A 16,175-nucleotide genomic window follows, 5' to 3' on the forward strand; every position below is an offset into this window, starting at 1 on the left:
TTCCCAAGCACAGCATATCTCCAAAGGTCTCAGTCACTAGTCATTGCCTCAGCAAGGCCCAATGTTCGAAGGTCGTGCTTCACCACCTCATCTTAGGTCATCCTGGGTCTACCTTTTCCACAGGTTCCCTCAACTGCTAGGGTGTGACACTTTTTCACACAGCTATCCTCATTTATTCGCAACACATGACCATACCAGTGCATTTGTCTCTCTTGTACATCACATCTGATGCTTCCTAAATCCAACTTTTCTCTCAGAGCACTTACACTCTGTCGTGTATGCACACTGACATTACACATCCAGCAGAGCATACTGGCTTCATTCCTTGTGAGCTTACACATGTCCTCAGCAGTCACGGTCCATGTTTCACTGTCATGTAGCATGGCTGTTCGTACACATGCATCATACAGTCTACCTTTTACTCTGAGCGAGAGGCCCTTTGCCACCAGCAGAGGTAGGACCTCTCTGAACTTTGCCCAGGCTATTCTTATTCTAGCAGCTATGCTTTCAGAGCATCCACCCTTGCTTCAGACTTGGTCCCCAAGGTGACAGAAAATATCAACTACTTCTAGTTTTTCTCCCTGGAATGTGACAGAAGTTGTTCTTTGCACATTTTCAGTGTTTATAGTACCTGAGCATTTGTCACATACAAAAACTATCTTCCTAGTTAGCCTTCTTTTGACATTGCTGCACCTCTTATGTGTCCATAGCTTACACTGGGTACATCTTATGGAGTTTCTACCTACGCTTTTTCTACAGATCAAGCAGGACCATCTACCTGAAGACTTTGGTTTTAGCGAAGTTGACTTATTAAAACTTTGGTTTTAGCTAAGTTGACTCTAAGGCCCTTCGATACTTTTCCTTGCTTCCAGATCTGATACTTCTCCTCTAGTTCTGATAGTGACTCAGCAATTAGAGTAATGTCATCAACATAGAGGAGCTCCCTGGGGCATCCTATCTTGAATTCCTCTGTTATTGCCTGGAGGACGATGATGAATAAGAGGGGGCTGAGGACTGACCCTTGGTGGACTCCTACTCAAAATTCTTCACTGTACTCATTGCCAACCCTCACCCTACTGACAGCATCCCTGTACATGGCTTGCACAGCTCTCACTAACCATCCATCTATCCCTAGTTTCCTCATTGACCACCAGATAAGGGATCAGGGGACCCTGTCAAAGGCTTTCTCCATGTCAACAAAAGCCAGGTACAGAGGTTTATCTTTGGCTAGGTATTTCTCTTGCAACTGTCTTACCAGAAATATAGCATCAGTGGTGCTTTTCCCTGGCACGAACCCAAACTGCATCTCATCTAGACTGACTCTTTCCCTAATTAGTTGGGCTTTGACCCTCTATGTGACCTTCATTACCTGATCCAACATCATGATACCTCTGTAATTATTTGTGCCTAAAGTGTCACCTTTACCTTTGTAGTAGCTAACTATACGGGTGACTAGGCTATAGCCGACACTGCCAGATATTTTGAGCATCTCTGCGGTGATTCCTGATGGGCCAGGGGCTTTCTCTGTCTTCATACCCTTAATTGCTTTATCTACCAAAATATTGTCAATTCGGATAGCTGATCCCTCTGTTGGGTCGGCATTGGGCAGACTCTCTTTCTCCCATTCATTCTCTTTATTGAGCAACCTTTCATAGTGGCGTCTCAAAACCTCTTTCTTTGCAGCCTCATTTAGTGCAAGTGAACCATCATCCATGCGGACACATTTCTCTCCTTCGACATCACGATTCTCTCTCACACACTGTCTTGCAACATGAAATACCTCAAGTCTTTGGTCCTCACGGCACAGAACATTGGCAAATTTTTTCTTATCTGCTTCCTCTGTGGCTAAATAAACCCGTCTCCTAGCTTTCCTTCTGGCAGTCTGATACAATTCCCTGCTACCACCGTTCTTCCAGACCTTCCAAGCCTGTTTCTTTTCCCTAATGGCCCTGTCAAGTACATTGTTCCCTAACATATCTACATACAACTCAGACACAGCCTACCAAACTTGCATTGATTCCAGAAAGGGAGACTTTGAGAGCATATATCAGTAGTCCATTTCCTATCTTGTCTCTAACAGCGAAAAAAAAAAAAAGTAATAATAAACCTCAAGCCCTACTTATATCAAGAAAACACCTCACTCTCTAAACATAAGTGGCACTTAGCAAAATCCCTTGCAGTCACTCCAAGTATGGGCCTTACTTTCACTGAAGATCTATCCTGGTAAGAGCACATCCTTAGCATAAGTAGGACCATATCCTAAAGACTCACCCTTCTCTTTAGGACACCCACCTCCATTGCAAATTAGGCCCCTTCTTGACAACTATTTCTGGAGAGTTACTCTTACTCTTTTACTCTTTTACTTGTTTCAGTCATTTGGCTGCGGCCATGCTGGAGCACCACCTTCAGTCGAGCAAATCGACCCCAGGACTTATTCTTTGGAAGCCTAGTACTTATTCTATTGGTCTCTTTTGCCGAACTACTAAGTTACGAGGACGTAAACACACCAGCATCGGTTGTCAAGCGATGCTGAGGGAACAAACACAGACACACAAACATATACACGTGCATACATATATATATATACATATATACGACGGGCTTCTTTCAGTTTCCGTCTACTAAATCCACTCACAAGGCTTTGGTCGGCCCGTGGCTATAGTAGAAGACACTTGCCCAAGGTGCTATGCAGTGGGAATGAACCCGGAACCATGTGGTTGGTAAGCAAGCTACTTACCACACAGCCACTCCTAAGAATTTGTTTCGCATGTGCTCCTACTTCTTACTGCTTCTGTGAATCTGCCACATACCAAGTCTACCTTTTCAATTGGCCTACATATGATCCTGCTGTACATATTTTGTATTGGGTTCACTTTATGGCATTTTTACTTACTACTTTCCTGCCTATTGAGCATGACCATTTCTGTGATTGTAACATGGTCCTGTTTCCCCCTACTTACTAAATCTAACATAGCCCTCTCTCTCTCTCTAAATCAGTCTTAAAGCATTAATATTCTCTCTTTCTTTCTGAATTCTAAATTTTACTTCCATATTTTGAATTTCTAAGTCTCTGTAATAGATTTAAATATAAGATCTCTGTCATCAACATACAGGAGTTCCTATGAGTTGTCAGTTTTAAATCCTTCTGATATAACTTGTAGAATTACTCTAAATAGCTGGAGGGTAAAAACTGATCCCTTTGAGCACCAATTTGTATGCTTACCCTGCAGACTATACTTCTATCCATGGCTTGCATGACCCTCACAAGCAGTTCATCTCCCCTTAGTTTCTTTAACAATCACCAGATTACAGATTGTGGAATCCTGCCAAAAGTTTTCTCCAAGTTAAATGCTATATTCTTTGCAAGGTACTTTTCCTGCAGTTGTAGTAAGGGCATCAGTAATGCCACTTCCTGGTATAAAACCAGCCTGCATCTTATGAAACATATATCAACCTCCTCAACCTGGGAGGGGATGCTGCAAAGGTCATGGCTGTTCTTTAATAAAATACTTGAGTGCAGATGGGTTTGTTGTAATGTGAGAAGAGGATTCTGAAGTATCGGGATTGACACTTTTTAGTCTCGGGGAAAGAAAACATCATCATTTAACATCCATTTCCCATTCTGGCCTGGATTGGACTGTCTGACAGGAGTTGGCAAGCCAGAGAGTTGCACCAGGCCTCATTTGTCTGTTTTAGCATGGTTTTTATGGCTGGGTACCCTTCCTAATTCCAACCACTTTACATAATGTACTGGGTGCTTTATACTTGGCATTAGCACCAGTGCTTTATACGTGGCACCAGCACAAGTGCTTCTTACATAGCACCAATGGGGGAGCTTTTTATGTGGCACCAGGGAAAGAAATTTTTTTTTTAATATGAAATTAACAGTTGTATGCAAATTATTCGTGCCATACTTAATTTGAGGGTGAAAATGTTAATTAACAAAACCTATATAAAAATTAGCTTAGTACTACTTTGATTAACAGTTAAGAAATACAAAGCATCTTAATACTTTGTATTGTACAAAAGTATTAAGTAAACAGCTAACAGTTTCTAGAGTCAGAATCTAATTTATGCAGGATAAATAAAGAAGAAAAGAAAAAAGTTAGTTGCATGGATTGTCTTAATGTTTTAATGTGAAAATAGAAACTTTACAAGGAATGTAGATGGTCATTGATCTGTGAGATGAGTTGGAAATTTATCATTAGTGACCATGGAACATATATTGACCCAATAATATCCAGAAATTAGCAAACTGTAAAGACCCTGTTATTTGGATGTTTTTTCTTGACCCCTAAGACTCATAAGGCTGGTGACTTGATTTCTGTGGTGTATATAAGTGACTGGGATCACAACATCCCGCTGAACACTGGTCCCTTGCAAGATTCAAGGCCAGCAATTCTGACAGCAGGGGACAAGTTGATTATATCAATCCCAGGACATAACTGGTACTTTATTTTCTTAACCCCAGAAAGATGAAAGGCAAAGTTGACCTTGGCAGCATTTGAACTCGGAATGTAAAGAGCTGGAAGAAATGCATTAAACATGTCCAACATGCTAACAACTCTGCCAGTTCGCTACCTCATTGTTATCCAGATACATTATTCCAAGAGAAAACAATTATTAGATTAAAGGTTTTTTTTTTGGGGTTTTTTAAATGAGTGTAGGTTATAAATTCTTAAAGCTTTAGAATGTTCAAGTGAATATTTAACCCTTTAACATTTAAGCAGGCTAGATTCAATTCTCTCACACCTACCCTACACTGTTATTATAACAATAGACAATCACATTATCAAAATCTTGAATCATTGTGTTGTGGGAGAATCCTGAACACTCCCACATGACTGAAGGTGACTGATTACAATAAATAAGAGCCGAGTGAACTGTCAAGGGTAAAGCTGACTGTTCGACCATGTTGGTTTACTGTGTTAGTTTGAAGTGTGTTGGTTTAACAGTCAGTAGTTGAACAGTGAATACTGAGCATCATGCCTATGTTTGAGTAGTACAGTGTGTTCTGTGTTAATATATATTTTTACCATAGATTATTTTTAGACAACCACTATTTATTTACACAATATCATTTTACACCAGATGTGTATACCCACGTCCTAACACATTGAAATAATGCATGATTAATTCAAAGCAATGTGAATAAATAAGCATTCCATTTGACAGTTATTGGAATGCAGAAGGTTTAAAATATTTAAAATATTTCCTACCTATAGGTTATTTAGTATTTATCTTCAAATGTACCAGATATTCTATTTTCTTAAACAGGTTTTAGTTTATGCTCTTCAGCTTTATAACAGTGGGACTTCTGTTTCATTAGATCCTGATATATGTGTATAATGTCATACTTTTGTGGGAGCAGGGATTGTCTTTTTCAATCAGCAAACTTTTCTGTCAACTGGTATTTTAAAGTATATCTATTAATTTCCTGCTTATGTCAGCCTGACAATATTTTCTTTCCAGTTATTTTCAATTGTTAGCACTTTATTTCTTCAATCTAACATCAGTATAATAATGTTGGGTATAAAAACCATTTCAAACTATTAAAGGAATTTATTTACCATAATTTCACTGAATGAAATAAAAGCATTTTGTTGATACAATGAAATCTGACTAGAATTAAGCAAGTATATGAAAGAAAAAAAAAAACTTTGAAAGTATCTTGGTTCCTTTCAGTGATGTTGAATAATACATTTATAAATGATCTTATATGTGTGTGTATTAAACAGTGATATTATATTGATATCAAATAGTACATTTATAAATGAGGCATGACTGTGTGGTTAAGAAGTTCGCTTCTCAGTCAGATGGTTTCAAGTTCTGCTCTACTACACAACACCTTGAGCAAATATCTTCTGCTTTAACCCTAGGCCAACCACAGCTTTGTGAATGGGTTTGGGAGACTGAAACTAAAAGATGCCTGGTGCATGCATGTGTGTATATGTATGCATGTCTATGCTTTTTTTACATGAGTTTTCTAATAAGAAAGTCGCCCGCTATGAGCAGTGTTGTCATTTTGTGTCAATCAATCAACCACTCACTTTGTGCTTACATCCAGCTGTTAAACAGGACATTAATAAAATGTCTAACCTATGCTTAAATGGAAAAACACATATAAAACAAACATGAGAACAACTTAGCTACAAGAGTATTATGTAAGCATATCCAGTTCACATTCTTAAAACATTATAATTTCAATATACATATTATACTCTGCAGGGTGGTTGGTGTTGGGAAGGGCATCCAGCTGTAACAACCATGCCAAAACAGACAGTAACTTGGTGTAGTCTTCTACCTGGCCAGCTCCTATCAAACTGTCCAACCCATGCCAGCATGGAAGGTGGACGTTAAATTGTGATGAACAGAGGTGATTTGATATACTAGAAATATAAGTACATTCTATATTTATCAATACTACCGAGATATTAAGATTCATATATTTGTGTCCATGAGGAAATAATGTTTGCTTGAGACATAAAAGACACATGGGCATCTTAGATACACCCCAGTTTCAGCAGCAGATATTTAGACAAAAAATGTTTTTAGGACATAATTTAGTCCCAAATTCAAGTCTGATTTGAGGGGATTTTATTTAATACATTTTTTTTTATGGGAAAAAAAAGGTGCATCTTATATGCCATCAAATGCAGTATATGTATTTTTCAATTCTTCAGTTTATTTCAGACACCATAGCTAAGGCCATGCTGGGGCACTGCCTTCACATATATTCTCTCCTTTACACAGTTCATGATTTTAAAGAGAAAAAAAACATTTTGTTTAAGGAAGGAAAGCGTTTGGTGGGTTGTAAATTATGTTCTAAAAACACAATTGCATTCATGAGATTCATAGTGTGAAAACTCTATGAATCTCATGAATGCATTTGTGTTTTTAGACACAATTGCATTGCTCATGTTCTTCTCAAGAGCACCATGTTATATTTAGAATTATTATGAAGTCAGCAAAATTATAGAGAAACTTTAAAATTGGGATTGAAAATTTAGTCTTGTGAGCCAAACTATCTACAGTGCACAGCAACAGACAGACATTTAATCATGGAATAAATGAAATTTGCTCTTTTCTCTGTCATTATTGTTAGGGTATTAGGTGAAAGTATGATTAAAAAATTGAAGTTATATATATCATATTTTTACAAGGAAATGGTTGACTTGACAGAGACTTGAAAGGTTTGGCTTACTTGCTTATCATTACTCTGATGATTCAAAGTATGCCAAAACTCAGAAGTCACTGTCGACATTTTCTTTGTAAAAATACATATGATACTTTACTGGAAAATATTGAGGAAATTTAATGTTCAGTTGTTTTTATATATAACTTTATGTAAAACAAACATCAAGAGGTCTATGTGCACGCATGTGCGCATGCACTTGTCTTAGATACTTACGGTTTGTGTCTAACACAGAAAAGGGAAACAATTCATGTATGGTATCACTCATTTGATCACAAAATAATACACACACACACACACACATCCCAATAAAGATATCTACAGTTGTGTATGTATGTGCTTTTTGCCTTTGGGATTTGTGTTTCTACCTTTGCAGAATACAAGCTGATCACCATTGAAGTGATAAGACCATTTTGTTTAAAGAATGGAAGCGTTTGGTGGGTTGTAAATTGTGTTCTTGGATTTGTGAATTATCTATGCCTCTCGACCTAGTTGGGAGGCTTTTCAATTGCTTCATGTTCCCAGCAAGATCAAAGACCTCAATCTTTATTATTTTTGCAAATGTTTAGTTGTGAGATCCACAAAACTAGAGTGGCACAGATGAGAGAAAATAATCAGAATTGGCTTCACCGTTTCAACCAACCTTTTTTGATCCTGCTTTGGACATTATCATAGTATTGATATTATACATAGTCAGCAATATTGGTGTACAACAGCCATTAATAACAATATTCATAGATCCAACCCATGCTAGCATGGAAAGCGGACGTTAAACGATGATGATGATGATGGTGATGACCTGACACGACACTCTCGGTTGGACTTGAGAAGCTTATCTCATGGACAAGGGTCAATTTCAAACCATCAAAGTTAATGCCCTTTGTCCTGTAAAGAGAGAAAGTGATTGAAAAGTTTCACTTCACTTTATCTGTAACCGCCATCCCAACACTGACAGTGCAACCTGTCAAGAGCTTGGAAAAACTCTTTGACTGCAACCTGAAGGGCATAGTTACCATCTGCAAAACAAGTAGAGTCTTTGAGAATTGAGATTTGGGTATACATGCACACCATCTTGTGCAGGATTTTATGTCCTCTGTCACTTTGTGATGTCAGTATATCAACTGCGGAAACCTTAGAGAAGATTAGTTATTTGAGGAGGTGACAAAGCTTTCCAAGGAGTCTAAACAGTATTGTTCTATACAGAGCTACTAATGTCCTACAACTTCCCTTCAGCAGCCTCACAGAAGAGTTTGTAGTGACATGAATGAGAGATGCCATGAAGTATAGAGATTCCAGGGATACTAAAACAGCAGCACACAGAACTGAAGTTTGCGCATGTTGGAAATGGAGTGCTACCAGAGTTGCAGATGGGAGAGGAGCAGTTGAGGCAGAAGATCGTTGGGACCATCATGATAAAGTATTCAGGCTTCGAATACTTTTCAATTTGCCACATCAGTAACACCAAAGGAAAAGAATGACGCCTCCAAGAAGTTTATGCAGGCATAGTGGAAGCACAAGCTCAGCAAGATGATAGAACTCAACCAACAAAGAACCTGGACAAAGTTGGTCAACTTACTGTATTGGAACATTACTTAATCAGATTTCCAGTGGGCTAACAACCAACACATTTTTCACTCAGCCAATATTTTAATGAAGTATGTTTATTAATTTCCTGCTTGTGTCAGCCTGACAATGTTTTCTTTCCATTTGTTTTCAGTTATGTTGCTCCAAAATCGGCACTTTATTTCTTTCAATCTAACATCAGCTTAATGTTGGATATAAAAATGATTTCAAACCGTTAAAGGAATTAATTTATCATAATTACACTGAATGCAATAAAAAGAATTTAGGCACACCAATCTTTAGCAAGTTTTGCAGAAATTGAGGAAGCAAAATGTATGTGTGTCTCTGAAATATATTTGGGTTTTGGCTCCTCAAGAGAAAATATATCTCAAAACTACTAGCAGTCTGCAATTTCTTCTTGGTTGGGTCCCATAAAGTATGTTGCTTTTGGAACCATTCCTGTTCTTTCAGTCAGTTCTCTGAAGAAATCATCTTCAGATTGATTTGGAATGTAGTCTATGTGGAAAATTGTCTGAAACCTCATAAATCTAATATGTTATTAAATTTTCTAAGTTGGTATTATTCTCTTGGTTTGCTCTGAAGCAGTCTTTGATGACAATGCTGAGAGGAAACCAAAATTGCTTTGAGACAACAAATATTTTCTTATTTAAAATTATTTTGTGAGAAATAATGCATTGATTTTTTTTCTTTTTTAGGCCAACTTTACTTGCGAAATCTGATGCCAAGGTAAGTATTTTTTCTTCTTAATCTATCAGTCTTGTATCTTTTTTTTTTTTTTTTATCATACAGGAGAAATAGAAGTATTTTGTTATTCATATTGAGTTGTTGGGTTAACTCTAATAATTACATGCTCATGTTTTATGACAAAAGAATGCAACTCAACAAAGAAGTGTCGCAGCATGACTGCAGTCCAATGACTGAAACAAGTAAATAATAAAAGATACTAACCCTGTATCTGTCCAGATTACTTGCAGCTTAATGTGTAGGCATAAAACATGAAAATTAAAAGAAACGAAATGTCTTAGCTGGGATTTTGATTTCTGATTAACTGGTTACAAACCTCTACTTCAAGTTTCTTGCTCACCTTTCAGAAGGTTCTGTGATCTCATTGAGATAACAATATATGCGTATGCATCCATTATAGAACTTTATATCAGTCATGTGATGCAAATTTTGACACTGAATATGTCTGTCACTTCAGCGTCATTTTCTGTATTACGAAGACATCTTTACAACACCATCCTGTCAAGATTATCTCCCAGGGAATTTCAGTTAAATGTTAAAAATTTTTAAATTACACTTTCTTATTCTTGGTCTTTTAGCTAATATCAACATAATCAATATTTTGAAAAGTTATAATCACCATACATGCCCATCCCATCCTATTATATATATGTATATTGTGTTTGTGTATGTATACATGTGTGTGTGTGTGTGTATATATATATATATATATATATATATATATATATATATATATATTAGGTGCAAGCATGGTGGTATAGTAAGAAGCTTGTTTCTCAACGACATGGTTCTGGATTCAGTCTTACTTCATGGCACCTTGGGCAAGTGTCTTCTCCTATAGCCTTGAGCCATCCAAAGCCCTGTGAGTGGATTTGGTAGACAGGAACTGAAAGAAGCCTGTTGTGTATATATATGTGAGTGTTTGTGTGTGTAAGTGTATCTGTGTTTGCCCCTCCATCACTGCTTGACAACTGGTGTTGGTGTGTTTGCATCCCTGTAACTTAGCAGTTCAACAAAAAACACTGATAGAATAAGTACTAGGCTTAAATTAATAAGTCCTGGGGTCAATTTGTGCGACTAAAACTCTTCAAGGCAGTGCTCCAGTATAGCCACAGTCAAAAGACTGAAACGAGTAACAGAATAAAAGAATACCATTCCAGTCTTTGTTGCTAAAGAGAAGATAACCACTCTAAAATGCATGCATCTAACAGTTTGGTTAATGGGTGCTGTGAACCAATGCAATGTATTTATGCTTATTTTTCAAGAGAGAGAAATTTTCTCCATGACAAAATACAGGGAATGGCTTTCTTACAGGTTTGAATATACCTCAAGAATATTTGAACTGGTAACCAGTTTGTATTTATGCACATCATTGCTTAGCACTGTCACCCTATATATATATATATATATATATATATATATATATATATATATATATATATGTAAGAAACAGAAAATGGAGTTAGCAAGAACCTTCATTCAACACAATGATCATTTCAATGCATCTTGCATTTGCCCTTTACGGGTGGGATATTGCACAGCTAGTTGTATTGCATCCATATTTGCAGATTGCATCTAGTTAGATATCACGTTTTAAATAAGATACTTTATTACATATACTGAGTTTTGCTTGGCATATTGCGGTCACCTGTAGGATATTGGCTATAGTGACAGTGGATGGAAAGCATTTCTGGGTTATAACCAGTAGATGGGTCTATCAATAGTTCACAGTAAATACATAACATAGATTAGAGTATTACGAGAATAAAACATGACAAAGGATCTGAATTAAAAGATCAGGTGAATAAAGATAGGTTTACACATGTTGACACGTATTTAGATGTACACGTACACACCCTGCTTGCTCACACTGTTAAGGAAATGTCACTGAAAGCGGTCATAAACATCCCAAATGATCATATTAGAGGCAGACATAAATAGCATCTGCCTCCTTGCTGATCAAACAGTCTACAGTCCGTTACAGATAACTGAGCCGGTTTATTCAGTGGTGGTTTTGGCACATGCACACCCACATATACAAGCATTTGTATATATAGATAGACACATACTCATACATACATACATACATATATACATTTTATAAGGAATATTCTAAAAGAATATGTTACTGAACTTATATTAAGTGCTCCATTATTTTGAGCAAATAAATATATATGTGTTTTTATATCATTAATAAATTTATAAAATTATCAATGATATCCACAGGAAATCAATATTCAAATTTCGAAAGATGTATGTTTAATATGACATGGTAATATTTTGAATTATAATTAAATTAAAATTTAAGATATACGAAATATAAATATAAATATATATAAAAAATATAAATGTACATAAAGATACATGTGTATATAAATGCATATAAAAATTTATGTGTAATTGAGCATAAATATTATAAAGTCTAAAAAATGGTTGGATAAAAGGCATTGTATCAGTTAGTTGCATTTGGGAATCCAACCAGTCTAATGACAGTTGCTTCTGATTGAACTCTTTGGGGGCGGTACCTGAAGACTAAACCCTCATGACACTCCCATGAGTGTCATGAGGGTTTAGAGAAGGTGGTTGGAGGAATGTATATAAATATACATGCATCAAGCAGCAGGAGTGATGTTAGCAGACTTTTAGCTGATTCAGGTTGTATGATAAGTTAGTTAAGAGGAAACTAATAATAGGCAACTCAACAATGATGGTTATTTCTACATATGTCACACAGGCAGGATTGACAGAAAAGCAGAAGTACTGCCTCTGTGAGGCCCTTCTGCAGAGTATCTCAATATCAATTGATAGTGTCTTCATAATAATGGCTGGTGACTTCAGTGGACATGTTGACCAAGACAATGATGGCTTCCAATATACAGAGAGGCCATAGATATGAATTCAAGAAATGAAGAGGGTGTAAAGCTCCTAGAGTTTGGTGATTCAGCTGATATAACAATTTGCAGTAAACATTTTTAGGAAACCAGTCAATCACCTGATCACCTATCAATCTGGCATACACTTGACTCAGATACATTACATTCTCACTAGAAAAAAGGACACAATAGATATTGTGAATACCAAAACCTTTCCTAGTAAAGAATGCACCACACAACATAGATTACATGTATATATGTGTGTGTCATCATCATCATTGTTCTAATGTCTAGCGTTCCATGCTTGCATGGATCAGACAAATGTATGTTGGGGCAAAGTTTTGTCTGGCCACATGTTGTTCCTCACACCGACCTTTGTTTCTAAATGCTGGATTAATCTCTCGGTCAATCAATCAGCAAACAGTCCAGATATATTTGTGTGGAGAAATGGAAACAAACAACACAATTTGAATGATCCTTGCATTTACAAAGCTCATGCAAGGCATGGCTGTGTGGTAAGAAGTTTGCTTCCCAACCACAGGGTTCTGGGTTCAGTCCCACTTTATGGCAACTTGGGCAAGTCTTGCACCATAGCCTTGGGCTGACCACAGCCTTGTAATTGGACTTGGTTAGCAGAAATTGAAAAGAGGCCCATCATATATCTGTGTGTGTGTGTGTATTTATAGCATCAAATACCAGACTAAATAACCTCTGGAAAAAAAAAAAATAGTATAGGAGCTTCGAGGAGTGCATTCAAAAGCGTTTCATATAAACGGGCTTAAAGGATGTGTGTTTGTCCTCCAACCACTGCCTGACAACTGGTGTTGGTGTGTTTATGTCCCCATAACTTAGCAGTTTCAGTAAAAGTACCAAGCTTAGAAAAATAACCAATAGGGTTAATTCACTTGACTAAGAAAGTCCTGTAAGCTGGTGCCCCAGCTCGGCTGCAGTAAAATGACTGAAAGGAGTAAACAGCTAAAAGATATCAAGACGTGTCAAAACGCCTGGACATATTTTTGTAATTGATTGCAAGAAAATGATTGCATGAATGAAACAATTGTTTGCAATCTGCAAACAAATACATGTTGATGAGGATGTACAAACTCCCTCGCACAAATAGACACACACACATATGCAATTTTATGTTGATCTATACTTTGTGAGTGGACACATAGCAACAAAGGATGTGACCGTTTGTGAGAAAGACTTGTGCTCTTCTCACACAGTCTTTTGTGTTGTTTCTTTTGTGCTAAGTTGCAAATGCTGCCTTGTCACTGTAACCACCAGAAATTCAGAGAAATAGTGATTGGCCTACTATTATAACTGCTAAACATGTTTATTTGTATTACATTAAGTGGATTGAAATGGGAAAAAATCATTTTATTTTTTAAATTCAAATTACAATGAAAGTATACAAAGTTTGCTTTAGAAGCATTGAGATGTATTGAAAGATAAAGAGATAATTTTATTCTCAAATGCAGGATAGCCACTGACACGTTTTTGTGCAAAATATGGGTAGTTTATCCTGTTCATGCTACATTATTAGCATTATCCTGTGTTTGAGAATAAAATTATTTCCCTATTTTATCTTTTGCCTTTCAATCTTTCGAGGTCGATGAATTAAGTACCAGTGAAACACTGGGGTTGATGTAATCGGCTAGTCCCTGCCCCAAAATTTCAGGCCTTGTGCCTTTAGTAGAAAGGATTATTATTATTATTATTATATTATTTCTTTGTAGCCTTCTGTGAGTATATCTGATGGAGAAGAGAAGCATGAAGAAGAAACAGCATGTAACGATGAGGAATTTGAGAATGACGAAGGTCCTGATGTTGAAGGTTTGATAGATCGTATGGTAACCCTTTGTCCAAGAGCAAAACGACCTACTGAGATGCAAAAAGATAACCCTCCAGAACTTCCACCGAAAAAAAAGCATCACCAACAACAAAATGGAGAAATTCAACATAATACAGAAAATGGAAGTCCATTTTCACAAGAAGAAAAACCACCCATGCTACCTCCGAAGCGACGGGAGAAGAAGGAAGCTGTATGTGATTTTGTTTTGATTTTGATAAATCCTTATTTTTGTAGTTCCCATTTAGAAGAATTTCTGACATTTCAAACAAGCCATGCTAGTTAACAAAATACTTGCACCTATTGCTTACACATAGATTGCTATACATTTATTTCCATGGGTTACAAGAAATTTTGCCATAAACATTTTTGCCTTAGGAAAATTCACCTTAAAAAAATAAATTGCAAAAAACTAGAGAAAGGTAATTGCTTTAAAATGATTTATCTTGTTTACAGTCTGTTTGTGTGCCTCTTTTACAGCAAAATTTCCTGCAGCTAAAATGTTAATGGTGAATTTTCTGGACACAATTTCTATGGTGCCTGTTTTCATTTACGATGGTTGAGCATGAGGGTTAACTGTTTTTGTCATTGCTTCATATATTATTCTAGAAGTGGATTCGGTTTCCTGAATTTGCTTTAAGATTGAAATAAATATATGGGAAATTCCCTTTTTAAACTGACTACAAATTCCATATCATCTCTAAAGAGACTATATAGCTAATTTATTGACTAGTTTGAATAAGATGACATTGCAGTTAGTGATATATTTTTAAGTATGAAACTGTTGGTTGAAAATATTGTTTTGCTTCAGTCCTAACAGGCCACCAGTGTCTGATCTGCAGGAGAGCCTTCCAAGCATGCATTGGACTGATTGGCCACAACCGGACAAACCATGCCCTGTCTTCTCCTATATGATGTTTATACAACCATTGGCTGTTTTATATGCATTGATGTTAAATTTCTCAGTTGCCCATTTGTGTATTGGTCTGAGACTCTTCACAATCAGAAGATTTGAATGCATCAATAACACTTTTTTTTTAATTGACTATATTAATTAGAATCTATAATTTATATTTACCTTCATCATTTAACGTCCGTTTTCTATGCTGACATGGGTTGGGTGGTTTGACAGGAGCAAGCAAGCCGGAGAGCTGCACCAGGCTCCATTGTCTGTTTTGTCATGGTTTCTATGGTTGGATGCCCTTCCTTACACCAACTACCTTACAAAGTATACTGGGTGCTTTTTTTTTCATGCTACTGGCACCAGTGCTTTATACATGGCATTAGCATAGCATGGGTGTTTTATACATGGCAACAGCACAGGTACATTTTACATTGCACAATCATGGGTGCTTTTTACATGACACCAGCATGGGTGCTTTTTATGTGACACTAGCACAGTAACACGGATGGTTTAGCAAAAACATATTTGTGTAAATAGTCAGAGTGAGCTTAATGTGTGGGGTAGTGGAGATGAGTGGCATTAAGTATAACAAAAAGAGAGGCTTGAGTATTAAGCGAAGCAGAAGTGTTATGTTAATTACTAACTCGAAGAAGCAGTAGCCATTATAGAAGTGGTGTGTTTGTGAGCCAGTAGTAGTAAGGAGTTATTGACAATCAGACAGCATTAAGGAAGCTGTGATGGGGGTATGACTACAGACTGTTTGTGCTTATAGCAGTTGCACTCTTTGCAAATGTGTGAGCAGTATTGTAATATGGTTTGTTGTATAGAGCAGGGGTTTCAAACTTTCTGACTTGCGGACCCCTTTATATTTCAGGCTTTATGAAATTTATACATAAATATTTGCTTAAAATAACATTTACTTTTACATTTGTTTATTTAACAGTATTTAACAAATAGGTTTATTGTCAATTAAAAGATTTCGATTACAAAACCATATATAAAATCAAATTGCCCATAAAAAGT

The 16,175-nt window shown here is 36.6% G+C and overlaps 1 protein-coding gene across 4 annotated transcripts in view; it reads left to right on the plus strand.

Moving 5' to 3' along the window:
- The window catches only part of LOC106880942 (mitogen-activated protein kinase kinase kinase kinase 5), a 122,122-nt gene that overhangs the window by 87,171 nt on the left and 18,776 nt on the right, over window positions 1–16,175 (plus strand). For all 4 annotated transcript variants that reach the window (XM_052971794.1, XM_052971796.1, XM_052971795.1 and 1 more), the window contains 2 exons: window positions 9,475–9,505; window positions 14,136–14,441. In XM_052971794.1, the coding sequence (XP_052827754.1) occupies window positions 9,475–9,505; window positions 14,136–14,441 (337 nt within the window). The remainder of the gene's footprint in view (window positions 1–9,474; window positions 9,506–14,135; window positions 14,442–16,175) is intronic.

This window comes from Octopus bimaculoides, chromosome 11 (assembly GCF_001194135.2).
Source record: "Octopus bimaculoides isolate UCB-OBI-ISO-001 chromosome 11, ASM119413v2, whole genome shotgun sequence".
NCBI lineage: Eukaryota > Metazoa > Mollusca > Cephalopoda > Octopoda > Octopodidae > Octopus > Octopus bimaculoides.